The sequence below is a fragment of the Pipistrellus kuhlii genome, unplaced genomic scaffold, assembly GCF_014108245.1.
Source record: "Pipistrellus kuhlii isolate mPipKuh1 unplaced genomic scaffold, mPipKuh1.p scaffold_m20_p_7, whole genome shotgun sequence".
NCBI classification, from domain to species: Eukaryota; Metazoa; Chordata; class Mammalia; order Chiroptera; family Vespertilionidae; genus Pipistrellus; species Pipistrellus kuhlii.
In genome coordinates, this window is record NW_023425573.1 from 53,732,935 (window position 1) to 53,750,011 (window position 17,077).

Consider the following 17,077-nt stretch of genomic DNA (forward strand, 5'->3'; position numbering starts at 1 on the left):
TATTTTAAAGAATTTAAAATTGTGAGCGGCAGAAATTCTCATTTGATAATCAGATGCATGTAGGCCCCTCTCTCCTTCACTTGCAATGTCTTTATTTTCTTGTGTGACTGCAGGACACTTCCTAACTTAAAAATGTCCTGGCACAATTCTCACCCTGCCTTCTTATGGGTGCCCAACATATGCAACTATGCCGAAGAATCCTGTGCCTACAGAAAAGAATTCAGATTTTTCATATCCTTAGAAGTCAGACCTTCCTTTGGGCCTGTGGAGAAATGCTTTGTGTATCACGAATTAACTATTGAGCACCAGGAACGCAACAGAGTTACCAACTGGTTAATTGTCTTCTATGATTTCCCCCTTCGACCGGCAGCATTAACATGCCAGGGTGGAGTGTCTGTAGTTTTTAAAAGTCTTGTCCAAGAGCAACTCAACTGTGAATTGTAGGAAATTGTGTCTCCGCTTACTAGAAAGAGCACAGTTTATTCATACGTTTTGACTCCCTCCTGGCGTGGAGCGCGTTAAAGAGAATTCAGCGAGGCAGACGACAATGGGGCAGGAGCTGCAATGTTGCTGCAGCCATTTTTTGTTGTTCTCGTTAAATCGCCAAAACCTTCCTGTTTTCTGCTCTGCTTGTGTTTTAATACTAGCCAAAGTCTGTTTAAAATACTTGTGGCCAATGTTTATTATGCTGTGGTTGCACTGTCGTATGTAAAGTGGTTATTAAGTACTGTGCTTATAAATCACTTGGAGAGCCCTATGACATTTTTACTGGCTTGTTTTGTTCTGTGTTCCTATTCCTAGGATATCAATAACGAGAGTGACAGCTGACATTTCTCTTGCTAAGAGGTCTGTCCTAAATAATCCCAGCAAGAGAGCAATAATTGAACGTTCGAACACTCGGTCCAGCCTAGGTAAGATGTTCAAATGTGGTCCTTCTCCAACCTGTGCTTTCAGATGGGGATGAGTTTGGAATGGCTTTTCCAGTTTGCTCCCCATTCAGAGTAGGGAAGCGCTGATTAACTGGAGGAAATGCTCCCCCTGGCAAAGAAGGGAGCAGAATCCTGCAGCAGCCAGAGCTTCCTCTCCCTCTGCTCTAGCCAACTAGCTAATTAGGAGTCTGGTGGGAAGAATCCTCCAGGCCTCTCCTGGTCTGTCACTGCCTAACCATGTGAAGCCACTCATCTCTGCTTTGAGCTCGCTTCTCAGTGTGGCTAATAATATCTGTCACATCTGACTCATAGCTGACATGAAAGGAGATGAGATGTTCAGCCTTATCAGGTCTTTAGAAGAAAGCTAGACCATGGTGCTCGCACTGTCGCTTCTGCTGCTGACTGGTAGTACCCAGAATAGTCACGTCGTTAAGTGGAAATAGTAACTACATTAAGAACACTCAGGGAGTTTCCCAGAGCACCAGTTAGAAAACATCCTAAAATTTACCATGATGAAAAAGAAAACACACATGCTCTATGTGTGTAGCTCCATCAAGACATATGTGAGCAGAGTTGTAGATTCACCATCCACAGAAGCAAATCCATGCTGCTGGGAAATCACAATATTCATATCAAAAGGCTGTTTGAGGTTTCTATGATTCCAAGAGTGGTGTAGTACACTCATAACTTTCGCATGCACATTCTGAGGGCAACTTGTTTTACTGCCCTCTTCTTCCTGGGTAGATAGGGGTCTTCTATGCCACTACATTTTTTTTTTTATCTCCTGAGATGAGCTCTATAGGTGATTGAACACCAAAAATAAAATTTCCTAATAGATTGCATGCCCAAACATCTCATCAAGAACTCACTGAGGGCTGTGCCAAGAATGGAGCAGGTTGGAAAGAGGCTACAAAGTATTATCTCTATATTCCTGGCATGGCATTGGCACATGGTAATTGATCAATAAAATGTTTGTTTGGTGGTTGCTATGTGAAAGAATGCTAAACTTACCAAATGAAATAGGTGTCAGAGCTTGCCAGGGCAAAATACCAGACATCAGTGGGGTTTTTTGTTTGTTTGTTTGTTTGTTTGTTTTTTCTTTTTTTTTAGTCCTGTATTTAGTATATAGCCTTTCAGATCAGAATGAAACACTTTTAATTTGTATTTTTATTGATTTTTTTTTTTTTTTTTTAGAGAAAGGAAGAAAGAGAGAAACATCAATGGGAGAAACATTGATCAGTTGCCTCCTGCACACATGCCCCAATTGGGGATCAAACCCACAACCTGGGTATATGGCCAGACCAGGAATCTAACCTGCCACCTTTTAGTGTACTGGATGATGCTCCAACCAACTGAGCCACACCAGCCAGGGCCAGAATGAAACACTTCTATACTGCACAATATTTTTACCTTGAGGAAGTGATGATGGCAGAATTGGTAATAATGAATCAGATTAGGTAACTGAGTAAAGTCAAGTATCATTTGTTATTCTATCTTTCACTCTCCTCTAACTCCTCACAGTGCTGTTGACTTCCTCTGATGTATAATTGGAGGGTAATGGATACTTAAAAGCATAAGCTAGGTTGCCTGACTCTAACAATTGCATGAAACCAAGAGTTTCATGAATATGCTTTGAAGTCATTGGTGATCTAGTCACCTTTTGTCAGAACCAGTGAAGTGTGTGGGTGGAGTTAATGTAAATATTGAGGAAGAGCCCTAGTTGGTTTGGCTCAGTGAACAGAGCATTGGCCTGTAGACTAAAAGGTCCCAGGTTCGATTCCAGTCAGGGGCACATGCCCAGGTTGCAGGCTTGATCACAGTAGAGGGTGTGCAGAAGGCAGCCAATCAATGACTCTCTCTCATCATTGATGTTTCTATCCCTCCCTCTCCCTTCCTCTCTGAAATCAATAAAAATATATTTAAAAATATTGAGAAAGAAACAAGGTAGATGTCAGTTCACTGTTTTCCACCTTTACTCTGTAAATTCATATAGCACAAACCTGGAGTTAATTTAATGGCAATCTAAAATAATAATCACTGTGTGAGCCACTTATGTCCACTTGCATGCTATAATGCACATTTGCAGATTCCTTCATATAATGTTTATTGAACATTTGTTACGTGCCATGCATTATGCCAGACTTGGGAAGAGCAAATGTGACTAAGACAAAGTATCTTACATATGAGCAAACAGAAAGAGGAAACAGATGATTAAAATACTCCTTGATAGGGGAAGTATGAGCAAAGAGGTAGGGGTATTGAGAAAGAAGGGTAGAGAGTAAGAAGTGTCTGAGAAGACATCTCAGAAGTTTTATTTGAGCTGGTTCTTCAAGGCAGACAAGAATGTGCGAAGGCATCAGCATATAGAAGAAGGCTGTGTGTTTGAGAAACAGCTCATTTTTTTTTTAATAGAACCTGCTTAGAAAATGGGAGGGCAGACATGGTTTTAGAGCAAAGGAAGAGACTGAGAAAAGTAGACTGAGGCCAGTATGGTAGGGCTCCATGTGTCTTGCCAAAGAGTTCTCCAGAATAAATCCCACAAAACGTTAATTTTAAAAGACACCTAATAGTTGTTACACCCAAAATGTTTTCTATGGTCAAATAAAGTTGGAAATTGTGCATTAAACAATTTGTAGTTTTCTTCACTGCAAGACTTCTTGGAGCTGTTAGGATACAAAGGGCATTGCACATTTGAAATTCCAAGAGAAACTATTCTAGTATGCAACATTTCTCTTACAAAAAACCTCCTTCTCCCCATAGGATATACTGGGGGATTTGTCTCCCAGGGAACTCACTCTGGGAAATGTTGCTTCGAGCCTAGGAAGCCACTGAAGCATGTTAAGCATTTGGATGTAAAAAAGATCCCAGGTGATAGAAAGACTGGAAAGAGATGGGTCCAGATCAGTCATGGCCAAGTTGTAGAAGCGTTCATTAACATCCCTCCGGCATCATAGTCCGTGATTTCTCAGAGCTCCATTTGTCTGAAATGAGATCACGAGGAAACTTCCATTGGAACCCTTCTGAGAATAAGCCTGGGTAGTCAAGATTGTTGGGTTTGGTTAAAGTTTTTTCTTAAGAAAATTAGCTACGTTGCCCTGGCCTGTGTGGCTCAGTTGATTGAGTTGTCATCCCATGCACCAAAAGGCAGCCAGTTCCATTCCTGGTCGGGGCACATACCCAGGTTGTGGGTTAGATCCCTGGTCCGGGTGGAAATGATGGATGTTTCTCTCTCTCTCATATCAATGTTTCTCTCTCTAAAAAAAAAACACACACAAAACAATAAAAACATATTAAAGGGAAAATAAAAGAAAATTAGCTATGTTGATCATTTCCCTTCCTCACACATATAAATTATTTATTGCATTCTGAATACGTATTATCCAAATATTGGACCTATAGCAGTATATAATGTGGCTCTCTGCAGCCTCCTGGCTGGCTCCACCCGACCTCTCTGCTCATGACAGAGTGCCCGTTGCCCAAGGGCTTAGTGTGAGTCAAGCAGGTGTGCCTGCCCTCCGCACCTGTCAGAAACCACACTGTCATCCCGGCTGGAGCTCAGGAAACCAGGCCAAGGCATCTCCGAGGTATTCACACAGAGACTCAGCGTGCCTCGAGGGTTCCCAGTACCAGGGCAGTCTAGTTTGCGCCACTGCCTTTTTGCTACTTCAGAAAATATTGTTTTCAGATTTGAAAATTAAAGCAATATAGACTTGTTCTAGCATAGCCCTGGCCAGGAGTTAACATTAAGCCAGTTTAATGAAAACAACAAATGAAGAATGAGGCTGAAATTTACTACAATAAAAATAGAATTTAGTTTTTAAACTTCTCTCATAAGAAAAATCGTTTTTAAAACTGTTTCTGATGTGAGAAAAAAGGGACAGGTATGCTGTTATTACTATAACAAATGTAGAATGTAATTTCAGAAAAATGTTGCAAATAAGCCCAATTGTCCAAATTCTTTACAAAATGAAACCTTTCAAGCCCTAAGGGTTAAATAATATTAAAAACAAATGTCTAATACAGATGATGCATCAGTGATTCTGTAGAAAATAAAGAATTTATGCTTTTAGGCAAAGCCCAAGAAAATAGAGTTACATGACAGTTCGGAACGTTCATGACCATACACTCCTTGTCAATCCATTAGACTGTGGGAGGGAGAACTTCTCAGTGGGTGACATGAACTTGAATTTATACTAGATTAACAAAACAAATCATGGGATTCTGGTACAAGCCCTTTTCAGTGAGGGTAGTTAGAGCAACACCACCTTTTCTAGGCCACCTTTGAAGTAATTTAAATTAGCTAGCTTTGTCTACTCTGTATAATTTAGACAAAATTACAACATTGTGAGGCCACACCTGAAGCTCAAAAGAAAAGGTTAAAAGCAAAACAAGATCATCTCTCTGAAAACTAGTCTAATTGAGACTTGGAAATGACCCAAAGTTAGATGATTTATGAAATATATATTTAAAAGTCTTTTTTTTTGTATTTCAGAAAGCCACATTATGTTTTTATGGATAACTTGTTTTTGCTTTTTAAAAATATCGGGATTGCTTTAGATATTGACAAAAATGAATTTTTTTTTTGGTTGAGCAGATTCACTCATGGATTTGGATAACTTGGCTGTTACCGCCACCAAATAGATTTGCATCTAGATGCATTGCAACATTTTGATATATTTGATCTTAGTTTTTTTAAAATAATATATAATTTTGCCTCAAAACAGTCCACTGGTCTTAATACTTAAATTAAGACTTAGCAATATGCTAGTTATAAGATTAGACATAGAACATTTAATCAGGGATACAAAAATATGTACATTAATCAAAACAGGTGAATTGTGGGATTTTTAAAAAGGAGATCTATATAATATTAATATATAAGTTGATCACTGGTAAAAATATTTCAATGCAAGTTGCTTTCTATGAGATGCTCTGTATATGTGTCTCAGTTGTTTCCTGAATGTGGTTTCAGCTGCTATAGCTAAAATAAATTTCTTTAGGCAAAGCAACAATCAAAATTAACATAGCTATGCCCTGTCTGGTATTCCTCAGTTGGTTGGAGTGTTGTCCCATATGCCAAAAGGTAGCAGGTTAGATTCTCAGTCTGGACAAGTACTCAGGTTGTGGGTTCAATCCCCAGTCCGGGTGCATATGGGAGACAATGTTTCTTTCTCTCTCTCTCTCTTTCTCTCTCTCTCTCTCCCCCCCCCTTCCTCTCTCTCTCAAATTAGTAAAATACATAAACATATCCTCAATTAATGATTAAAAACAAATAAACTAATATATATATATATATATATATATATATATATATATATATATATTAGGGTGAGTGTAAGTAAGAAGCAAATCAAGAGAGCCATCTCAAATTTTCTGTTTGGTTTTATGCAAAACTCAAACCGTTTCTCTCTCTTTAGAAAAGATCTTAAGTTAGATCAGAATATGTAAATTCCAATTGTTCTATTTTTCAATATAGACAAACATCTGAAAGAGGGGTACTATATATTTTTAAACATAGGAACTAATTTAAAAAAAAATAACCATGACTTGTTATTTATTATTTCTCTTTTTAGCGGAAGTACAAAGTGAAATTGAAAGAATTTTTGAGTTGGCAAGATCTTTGCAACTGGTTGTTCTTGATGCAGACACCATCAATCACCCAGCACAACTTATAAAGACTTCTTTAGCACCAATTATTGTTCATGTAAAAGTCTCGTCTCCAAAGGTAATTAGCTCATCTCCATCGTAAGGTTTAGCAGCTCTTTTGTTTTTTCCTCTGTGCTTTTTTGTTCATGTGCTAGGAGAATGTCTTGTGTTAACCTTTTTTCATGAGCACAGTTTGAATTCAAGGTTCTAGAAATTCTGAGGGAGAACTTTTCAGTGGGTAAACTTGAATTTATACTAGATTAGCAAAACAAATCATGGGATTATGGTATAAGCCATTTTCAAAAAGCTCACAGTCCATTGTGGCAGTTATGCAGGAATGTAAGAGAAACAAAAACTAAGAAAGGTGAGGAAAAGTAAACTGGCTTTTCAGAGACTTTGGGTTCTATTTTGGTAAATTTCTTGGATACTATTGATGCTTGTATCACCTATATTCTCTCCCCAGTTGAGAGAGTACATAGTTCCTGGAAGGTATCTAGATTTATCTTATAGAAAGTCAAACATCACCATATAAAATGTCTTATGAAGACATTGCAGATCCTTACATTTGTGCTTAGGTTGGATTCTTCAAGGAATATAATTATCCTGTGATTACACACATGGGATGTTTACCATGTATATTCAGGTCACCAGGGAAGAGAAAAATGAAAGTGAGACAGCCTCAGATTGATCACTTTTGATTTGGGTGGTCTTTCATTTTTTAAAATCATTGATAATATAAAAAGTGATTATAAAATATGTACCCTTGGGAGGTACTATCTTAATAGTCAGGTTTTTTTCATTGCCTCCAAGAGTTCATTTTAATGCCAATTCAATGTCCAACCAGAGTGTAGTCTCCGCTCATGGGTGGAGAATGCCTCCAGAAGCTGGGCTTTACCCCCACCCTCCCCACCCCACCTCACCCCTTGGATGTCCTCGGCCTTTCATCTCTGGCACCGGTTCTGTGCAGGATGAGCTTGTCCAAACCAAGCCAGGACTTTTGGGGAAGGATTAGGATGGATTGAAATTTGAAGCACCCCTTTGCTGCAGTGCAATAGATTTCAACCCCTCTCACCCTCTGTCCCGGTCACCCTCAGTCACCATGGGTTCACAAGTGCAGCACCTGGGGTTCTGGTAGCCATATGTGCTGAAGTATCATAGTACACTAGTACTATTTTTGGGAGAGGGTCCTGTTTCAGCCAAAAATAATGTTAAAGGAGAGTAGAGTATATGGCAAAACGCAGTTATAGCAGTGCTCAAAAAGTCAGATATATTACTGGTTATATGTGGCCATATACCAGTACAAATGTTTTGCTTAGCTTTCTATAAAGAAATCATCTTATCAATGTAAAATTAAACTGGGATGCCTCAATAATTACTATTGATAAAAGGACCCAATATATATAAATGACTCTGCTATTTATCTGACATTGAGATAGTGAACCAAAATATGACTACTGAATTTGGACAAAAATGTTCCGGTACAGATCAGTTCCTCTACTTTTGCAGGACCCTCTTTGAAATCTCTGGGTAAACTCAAACCTCACAAGGAATGAAAATAGGATGAACATATCAAATCCATTATAAGTGAAAGTCAGTGTAATAATGTCATCGCAGAGTTAATATCTGTGATCTGTCACTTTGTATTTCCTCTCTATTCATGCTCAGTGCTAAACAGACTATTCAAAGGGGTCTTGGTTTATTTGTTTTCCTTCAACTCATTGACGGTATCTCAGACCTGTGTCTTCTTCCATCAGGTTTTACAGCGGTTGATTAAATCTCGAGGGAAGTCCCAAAGTAAACACTTAAATGTGCAACTGGTGGCAGCTGATAAACTTGCACAGTGCCCTCCAGTAAGTACAATAGTTTTTGGTCTTAATCATTCTTGATTAGTCAGGACAGTGGTCGGCAAACTCATTAGTCAACAGAACAGCAAACCGCAGCTCGGGAGCCGCATGTGGCTCACAAGCCGCAGTTTGCTGACCACTGAGTTAGGAGAGAGTAGTGTTTCTTTTTACATTAGCATTGTCGTTTTCATTCTAGAATGATGGTGAGGGTAGTATGTTATCATAAACCTGAAGAATTTTTTGGAACAAACTGATGCTGCTGGGTTGGCTGCACCCAGGCATCCAGAACTGGATGGTGTCTGCCATGTAATAAAAAAACCAGCTTGATGTCCAATGTTCCATGTCCTTACCTGGCCAATATTCGGCAAACTATTGAGTCAATGTGTATTTTTTTTTATGAAAAGAAAACCTACTGATTTGACTTTCCATTTCTTTTTTGCCTGAAAAGTTCCGATAGGCATAAAAGATCATGGCACCTATGGTTGAGAATTTATCGGAAGTAGAAGAGCCCTGTGGCTAGAGCAGATGAAGAGGTCAGGGTTAAGTAAGGTGAAAAGCCATATCATGGCGACTTTTCTCCTAGTGCTGTGGCCAGGAAACAGCTGCTGAGTTGGAAGCCAAGCAAACGGTGGGAGGAGGTGGGGGGAGGTGACAGCTATCATGTGGTTCACCAGTGGTTGATCAGTGTCTACACCTGCCCAGCTGACTTACTATTTCTGTGCCCGTGTTTCTCTAAAGAAAATAATTTTTTCCTACTGATTTGATTCACTAGATTTATACTCATGTCAGGATTGTTTATGCTCTAAAGAAGCTTAAAATTCGATTCAGATGTTTACAGCACACAGACTATGGCCTGGCCAAATGGCTCAGTTGGTTGAGCATTGGCCCATGCACAGAATAGTTGCCAATTTGATTCCCAATTGAGGCACATACCAGAGTTGCAAGTCCAATTCCTGCAGCCAATTGATGTCTCTCTGTCTCTCTCTGCCTCTGTCTCTTTTTGCCTCTCTCTCTCTCTCCCTTCCTCTCTGTCCTCTCTGTCCATGGGTGAAGATTAAAAATAAAAGGTACATACTCTATTCTCTCTTCCTCTCTGTAAAAAAAAAAAAAAAAAAAGAAAGAAAAAAAAAGTACGTACTCTAGAGCCAGATTGCCTGAGTTTGGATAACTTGTAGTCTGGAGTGCTGTGTTAAGAAGTCTAACTTCACACTGTCTACTGACGAACCTAATACACAGTGGAATATATGATTGAAGCACTGAGCAAATAGAGAAGAATGCATTACCCTGATGAAGGACGCTTACCTTTATTGATCAGCAACCAAAAGCCAGGAACTGTGCTATTGTTTCCAACTTTAAAAACAATCTTATAAGGGTAATTCTATCAGTTGGGGTCTTCTGGGAAGCAGAGACCTAAATGGAATTAGAAGTGCAGATTGTTTGAGAAAATGCCTATGTGAGATTAAAGGGAACCAAGAAGGAGAGCCTTCAGACCTGTTGCAGGTCTGGCCCTGGGAAGGAGAGAGGGAAAGAAGGAGAATGAGTAGGAGGAATCTCAGACTGTGATGCAGCCTGGAGACATCTCAGTCACCTCAATGTGGATCCCCAGAGAAAAGGTTGTTTATTAGAGGAGTCCTGTGTTGGGAGAAATATCCCAGCTCCTAGTCCCCCTGATGCGCTCTGGCATCGACAGGTGGCAGCAGCCTGGGGAGCAGGCCTCAGTTTGAATGCTGTGGTGCAGCAACCCAAGTTTGTCTGCTGCCTACACTCACCATGGCAGGCTGCAACTCAAGGGGAAATCTGAGCATGCACCTCTGTGACTGCCCTGGTGAATAACATTATCCTCACTTTCTAGAGGAGAAAGCTCGGTCCCTGGTTAAGAAACCTGTTGGAGGTAGAAATTAGTAAATGAGCCCCAAGATCCAGTCCTAGATCTGTCTGACTCTTAACTTCTGTCCACCATGCCACTCTACCTTTCCACGTAGCTGTGTGATAGAGCTGAATCTCTGATCCCCAATGTGGACATGCATGCAAGAAATAGTCCATTTCTATTTTGACCCCATCCCACTGGGCAGGCAGGATATTTATCTATGCTTGAAGCCACCCTAATCCAGAACAGAACAAAGAGCCCAAGTCATAAGGGTGGGGTTGGTGAGGAAGTTGAAGGGAGTGGGGGGGGGGGGGGCATTCCAAATGTGAAAACCATCCACCGGGTGCCTGTGATCCTCAGGGAAGGATGCTGTGCTGCATCAGCCCTCATGTGGGTCAGGGCATCTCTGGCCAGGCAGGCAGACACACAGCCCCTCCTCTCTGGGACATTGGCAAGGGGCTCCCCTTTCTCTCTCTCTCTCTGAGGGAGGGGAGGTGTCTTCCTCTCTTCCCCTCTTGTTGCTATTAAAGGAATTTCCTCTCTGCTTTGGTTGTACTGAAAGCACCCCTACTTTCTTTTGTTTCCAGAGGTAGTTAGCAAAATCTCTCCAATCATTTATTTAGGCTTTTAGGAAACAAAACCCACCGGGGGTGGCGGGGAATGGAGAGCTGGCAATTTCCTGCCACAACTCCCATCTTTTCCACCTCCACCCCACACCAGACAAGGGAGGACAGACCCTGCCACCAACATGAATGGTAGACAAGAACAGGAGAAAATGCAAAAGGAAAAAACACAGATTAGTATCTCAAAAAACTTGTTTGCCATGTCTATCTTCACAAATGTAGAAAGCTCCACACTGTGAGGGAGGCTGTTCTGCGAGGCCCAGGGGTGGTGCTGAGAGCCAGGGAGTTTCCAGGAGCAGGTCTCAGTGGACTTGAGAGCAGTTAGGCCTGTCTGATTTCAGTGGTCACTCTGACCCAATAAGATGAAGGCATTTCACAAGTCCGCCCAAATGCAAACACTGAAAACAGTAGGCTGGCTTTCTAAGTAGTGAGCTCCTTATCTCAGGGGTGAGGGTGGAGTGGGCTGTGCGAACAGATGTCAAAAATAGTGTGAATGGAATCTCCTCTGGTGAAGATTATGGATATGATAGGTTATCTAAGATACAGATATTGTATCTGCGATTCCTGTTTGAGTCCAAGACTCTGATTCTACTTTTGAAAGTGACCAGCATAGAGATATTATTGAACTGAACCCATGTGGGCTCTGGAGCCCAGGGAAAAGGAGAGTATGAGATACATCAAGTCAGATGATATCTTTATTGGTTCAGAGCATCATTCAGATCAGAAACTTCTACAGTCACGTGGTATTGGCGGGGAGCTCTCCAAGCCCCAACCTGTTGCTGATGGCAGTAGGCTTCTTGCGATGTTACGAGAAAAGGAATTTTCTGAGATTCACATGGGAGAATAAGTAATATTTATTTGCCTGGGATAGACTCCTGATTTTCAAGGTCCCCTCTCCCTGTGTTCCATCACGGAATAAGCCCAGCTGAGTCCTTAGCAGAGCTGGGATTATAGCCATTGCCCAGAATGTCTACTCCATATTTGCACAGTCCAGTCCAGCGTCAGGCTAGCTTAGCTTGTGTTCCCAGCTATAATCCATTCCGTGTGGGGTGCACATGGCCGTGGACCATGCAGCTTCTAGGGCTACATGGCTATTGGGGGGGGGGGGGGAGGAACATGTGTGAGTGCAAGAAAGCAGGAGCAAAGTCAGAGGTACAAGAGAGAGAGAGAATTCCTTTGTCTACACGACGATTTTAACCTTCTAAGATTTCTCAGGCTTGCAGTGGTCCTACCCCCTCTTCTTGAGGCTAGACAGACAGGCAAGTACCTTCCCTACATCACCCCGACGTCACTGCCCACACACCCATCTTCCCCTTTGTCCAGTCTTACCCCCAGTGAGAGCAGGGAATGGACTGGTGGAGCCCTGGGGAGCGTAACGTTGTAGCTTCTTGGTGAAGCTGCCTGGATGACCATGAATGTCTGGCCTTCCCTTTGTTTTCTTCCTATCATTAATATTAATAACTAGCTAGTTTCAACAGTAACAACCATGGTTTACTGGTTAAACCACACAGACTCCAAATGCCTAGTCACCTCAGTTCCACGTGGCTCAACTGTAGTTAACCCTCTTAGCAAGAATTAAAATACATTCAGCAAACATTAGTTAAGCATTGGGTTGGTGCCTTATAAGGTGTGAGGGATACAGTGGCATGTTCTTGCCTTCCAAGAGCATATCGACTAATAAGATCACAGTTTGTTAAGTCAACTCTTGGCAAACAGTTTGGTAGGTGATACATTTATGGATTAGAGAGTGATTTAGATCAGGGTTCCTCCACCTCAGCACTATTGATATTTTAGGCTGGATAACTTTTTGTTGGCAGTCCTGTGTGTTGTGAGATGTTCAGTGGCATCTCTGGCCATTATCAACCCTCAAGTGTGACAAATGTCCCCTAGAGGGAAAAAGCCACTTCAGATTGAGAACCACTGGGTTAGATTAATATATGCACAAGTTTGGGGTAATAATGTTATAAGGATTCTCAGTTAGTTATTCCTTGAGATACATGTAGGTGAATGAACTTGTTTTTTAATAATTTGATCTTTCTATGAGAATGAGTTTAACATTTATTCCTAATAATTACTAGAGGAAATACTTGTGTCTTATTAGGGGTAAGGGAGGCTGGTGGATGTGGTTTGGCACTTCATTTGAAGATGGGGAAGCAAATATTTGGTAAATAAATTTTTTGCTGGAGCATCTTTAACAATGGGACACAGAGAGGACTTGGATCAAACGGGCCTTGCTGGGTTCCTCCCTGTCCCTCTCGCCTGATTTACGCTAAACTACAGTTATCTGTGATGATACTTGCCTTCCTGGAGCTGCTCCTCCTCTATCTAAATTCCTTTTAGGCAGTTAAGGGGCAGTTTAAAGATTTAGTGTCTTAAAAACAACTCGCATAAAATAATCAATATCCCAAAAAGGCATATTTTGGGGTGGCAAACTCTGCTTCTCCTGTTTCCTGGGCAAGGCTTCTTCTAAAAATTTTTCAGTAAATGGTCACATAGCAAGTATTTTAGGCTTTGTGGGCTATTTGGTCTTCTTTGCCAAACTACTCAACTCTACCTCTCTAGCAGGAAAGCAGCATGGGCCAGGTGTAAAGGAATTGGATTGTTCCAGTCAAAGTTGGTTTATAAGAGCAGGAGGCAGGCTCCATGTAATTGGCCAAACAAAGTTGCCACCCTTGTTCCATCTAGGACAAAGTCCTAGTTATCTGTTTCTGTCCAAACAACTGGTTATTTATTAGTTCTAATTATCTATGACTGTTTTAGCCATGACTGTTCTAGTTTTCTGTTACTGTGCAAATATCTACCCCAACACTTAGTGATGTCAACCAACCACCAGGTGAGTGGGTGGGATTCAGGCTGACCCGGTCCCTTAGCAGGGATGATTGGAGGGCGGGGCCCAGCCGGGTCCTCTCCCTTTCAGTGTGGTTTTAGGAACTTTCCATGGGATCCCCTCAACAGGGATATGCGCTTTGTATATGGCAGCTCCCGGGGCTCCAAGAGCAAGTATTCCGCCATCTCAGGTTTGATTCTGGGTTTAGATACTGACTCAGCATCACTTCCAGGAGTTTCTGCTAGGAATCACAGAGGCTGTCCATCTTGGCATGGAAAATGTCAAAAAATTGGTGCCCATTTTAAAAAAACATATTTTATTGACTTTTTTTACAGAGAGGAAGAGAGACAGAGAGCTAGAAACATCAATGAGAGAGAAATATCGATCAGCTGCCTCCTGCACACCCCACACTGGGGATGTGCCCGCAACCAAGGTACATGCCCTTGACCAGAATCGAACCTGGGACCTTTCAGTCTGCAGGCCAATGCTCTATCCACTGAGCCAAACCAGTTTTGGCAGTGGCCATTTTGATCTGCCACTGACAGAAAGATGAGCTGGGAGGATGAGCTCGTGAAGAGCTCTCTGGAAGACGGGGGCTTTCCTTTATGCCCACTCTGGTTTCATAGAAGAAAAGGTGGGATGCAGGCAGAAAAGGGCCTCTGCCATTACAGTGGTCGGCAAACTCATTAGTCCACAGAGCATCAAACTGCGGCTTGTGAGCTACATGTGGCTCGCAAGCCGCAGCTTGCTGACCACTGGATTAGGACCCAGAGCCCCTTTCATACAGACTTTTTTATATGATCCAGCTGGATTTGCATTTATACTATACATCTGTTCACTGTATTGTTTTATTTCATTTTGCTTCTACTAAGTATACCCATTTCCTTGTCAGAGAACTTGAAAATAGTACATTTTAAGAAGGCCAAAGTTCAGATTGCCGCAGTACTATGGGAAGCTACATAATGCCTGGTGGGTGGGAAAAGCAGATAGGCAGACAATTGAATCTATAAATGAAATGTAATCCTTTGATCCCACTTAGTTACAAGCTGGCTTGTGTTTCCAGAAGCTGACCCTTTGAGCTATGTAAGTTTTTTCGTGCGTGTAAAATGACACTGATTGCCCTCTCTGCCATTGGGGAGCTCATCTCCTCCACAGTCTTGCAAACTTCTAACATTACAGCAACCATAGTAGTTCTCATCTATCACCCTTTATTTTCCATTGCTTAACGGACTCAGATTTATTCCATTAAACATAAGAACTCTGAAGCGAATGATAGTGCCCAGTATCCTTGATCGTATTCCTATCGCAGTAGTCATTTTCCATGGCCCTCTTCTAGTCATTTTACTTAAATTATTTAGGACCGGATTGACTCACCCATCTATTTGAAATGCCTTCTCCACTGGTGTGTTCATTATTATGGAGCCTCTGATGTTCGTAGTTAAACCTTTAACTGCCTTTGAAAAAGAGAGTAATCGGTTTCAGATGTTTCCTTCATGAAACAAGGCCACATGGGATCTTGTTTCTCTTGGTCCAAAGGAGACTATGCTTACTGCCACCCAACTTGGGTGTATGGAGTTAGGGATAGCTCACTCCCATCAGTGCCCACTTATAGCATTGGATTAATATGAACTTAAAACCATTGGATGGCTTTTCTGCAGACCATAATACTGGTCGGGTTTGTTATAATCTTTGAAGGATAAGGATGGACAGAATGGAGCAGGGTGGTGAGGAAATGTGCTTGGGTACATAATGAATGTCACAGATTATTAAAGAGAGAAGCTAGTAGGGCTCCAGGTCACTAATGTTCTAATGTTCTTTGCCTCATGTTTTCCTTGGCAAATAGTAGCAAGAATCCTGATTGTCTTTCCTGTTTAGCTCATTGAAGTGGAAAATGCTAGAGCCCCATAGTATTGGTAGACCTCCTCCAAGGGTGGGGGACATCCTGCCTGTGGGCCCTATAAGGCCCTCGGAATCATTTGCTCTGGCACTGCCAAGGCATTGGGGGTAAGTTAATTAAATGTTTGACCAAATATAGCAGGCTAATTTTTAAGTTGATAATTTGTATGGCTCGTGAATGATGTTATAAATAGCCAAATGGCCCTCAGCAGAAAAAAGGTTCCCACCCCTGTAACCTTGGGAAATCCCTTTAACTCACAGTCCAGTTTCCTATTACTAGTTGACTCAGGACTTAAAAAGCTTTAGTATTATATTTAGATAATATAAAGAATGTAGTTTTGAGCCCTAGATGGTTTTGCTTAGTGGGTAGAGCGTCAGCCTGCGGACTGAAGGGTTCTGGGTTCGATTCTGGTCAAGGGCACATGCCCTGGGTTGTGGGCTTGATCCCGGTGTGTGTGTGTGTGTGTGTGTGTGTGTGTGTGTGTGCAGGAGGCAGTCAATCAATCATTCTCCCTCATCATTGTTTCTATCTCTCTCTCCCTCTCCCTTCCTCTCTGAAATCAATATATATATATATATATTTTTTAAAGGTGTAGTTTTGATATGAAAGAAACACTGGTTGGCTATTTTGTAATCAGCATTACATGTTGAACATTCAGCCATTTCATTTTACTGACTGATATTTGGCAGTCTTTTTATCTTTCTCTTGATGGGGGCAGCAGTTTCAGGATCTTTATATTTCAATAGCAAAGAAATAAAAGTATTCTCACCCCTATTCTTTCTTTCTCCACTTAGAAGTAGGAAAGTTGTCCCACATGGAGTTTTATATGTGTACAATAATAAATGTAAAGCAATGCTTAGAAATACAAGAATTTGCATATATTTAACTTCCTAAGTAGATAATATTCAGCAAGGCACCAACTTTTTTTTTTTTTTTAGTTACAATTCAACTGTAAAAATAACTTCTAAGTTTCATAAACTTTTTATTTAAGATGTTCAGTAGCAATTTCTTAGATAAAATATATTAGAAATCATGTTAGTCTTAATGAGGTTCTCCTCTTTATTCTAGAAAATATATGTGCTTCATAGTTCTAGAGAAAGACTTGCTCACTCCCTTTGTATATCTTCCCTCCCAAAAGAATGTGAAAGAAGTAAGTGGGACCTGCTCCAGTCCTCAACGTAGGGCCTAAAAAGTGCTCTGTCTTCTGTAAAAACGCGGATGACGCACCACTGAAGTTCTTCCCAGATTTTCCAGCTTTGGGCATTGCTAGTCCCAAGGATCACTCAGTCCCGAGCAAATAAGATGGCTGGCTTCCCTACTTCAGGTGCCTTCCCTAGGAAGGTTTGAGGTGCTCTGTGAGTAGAGGGCTGGAAAGGTCATTAAGTACTTACAATTTTTATAAAAAGGCATTGCTGATCTTCATTTCCACTTTATTCAGCTTTCG

At 41.3% G+C, this 17,077-nt stretch overlaps 1 protein-coding gene across 5 annotated transcripts in view; it reads left to right on the plus strand.

Annotated features, from left to right (window-relative positions):
• Positions 1–17,077, plus strand: part of CACNB4 (calcium voltage-gated channel auxiliary subunit beta 4) — a 210,927-nt gene that overhangs the window by 180,201 nt on the left and 13,649 nt on the right. For all 5 annotated transcript variants that reach the window (XM_036421924.2, XM_036421925.2, XM_036421927.2 and 2 more), the window contains 3 exons: positions 802–911; positions 6,503–6,654; positions 8,330–8,425. In XM_036421924.2, coding sequence (XP_036277817.1) covers positions 802–911; positions 6,503–6,654; positions 8,330–8,425 — 358 coding nt within the window. The remainder of the gene's footprint in view (positions 1–801; positions 912–6,502; positions 6,655–8,329; positions 8,426–17,077) is intronic.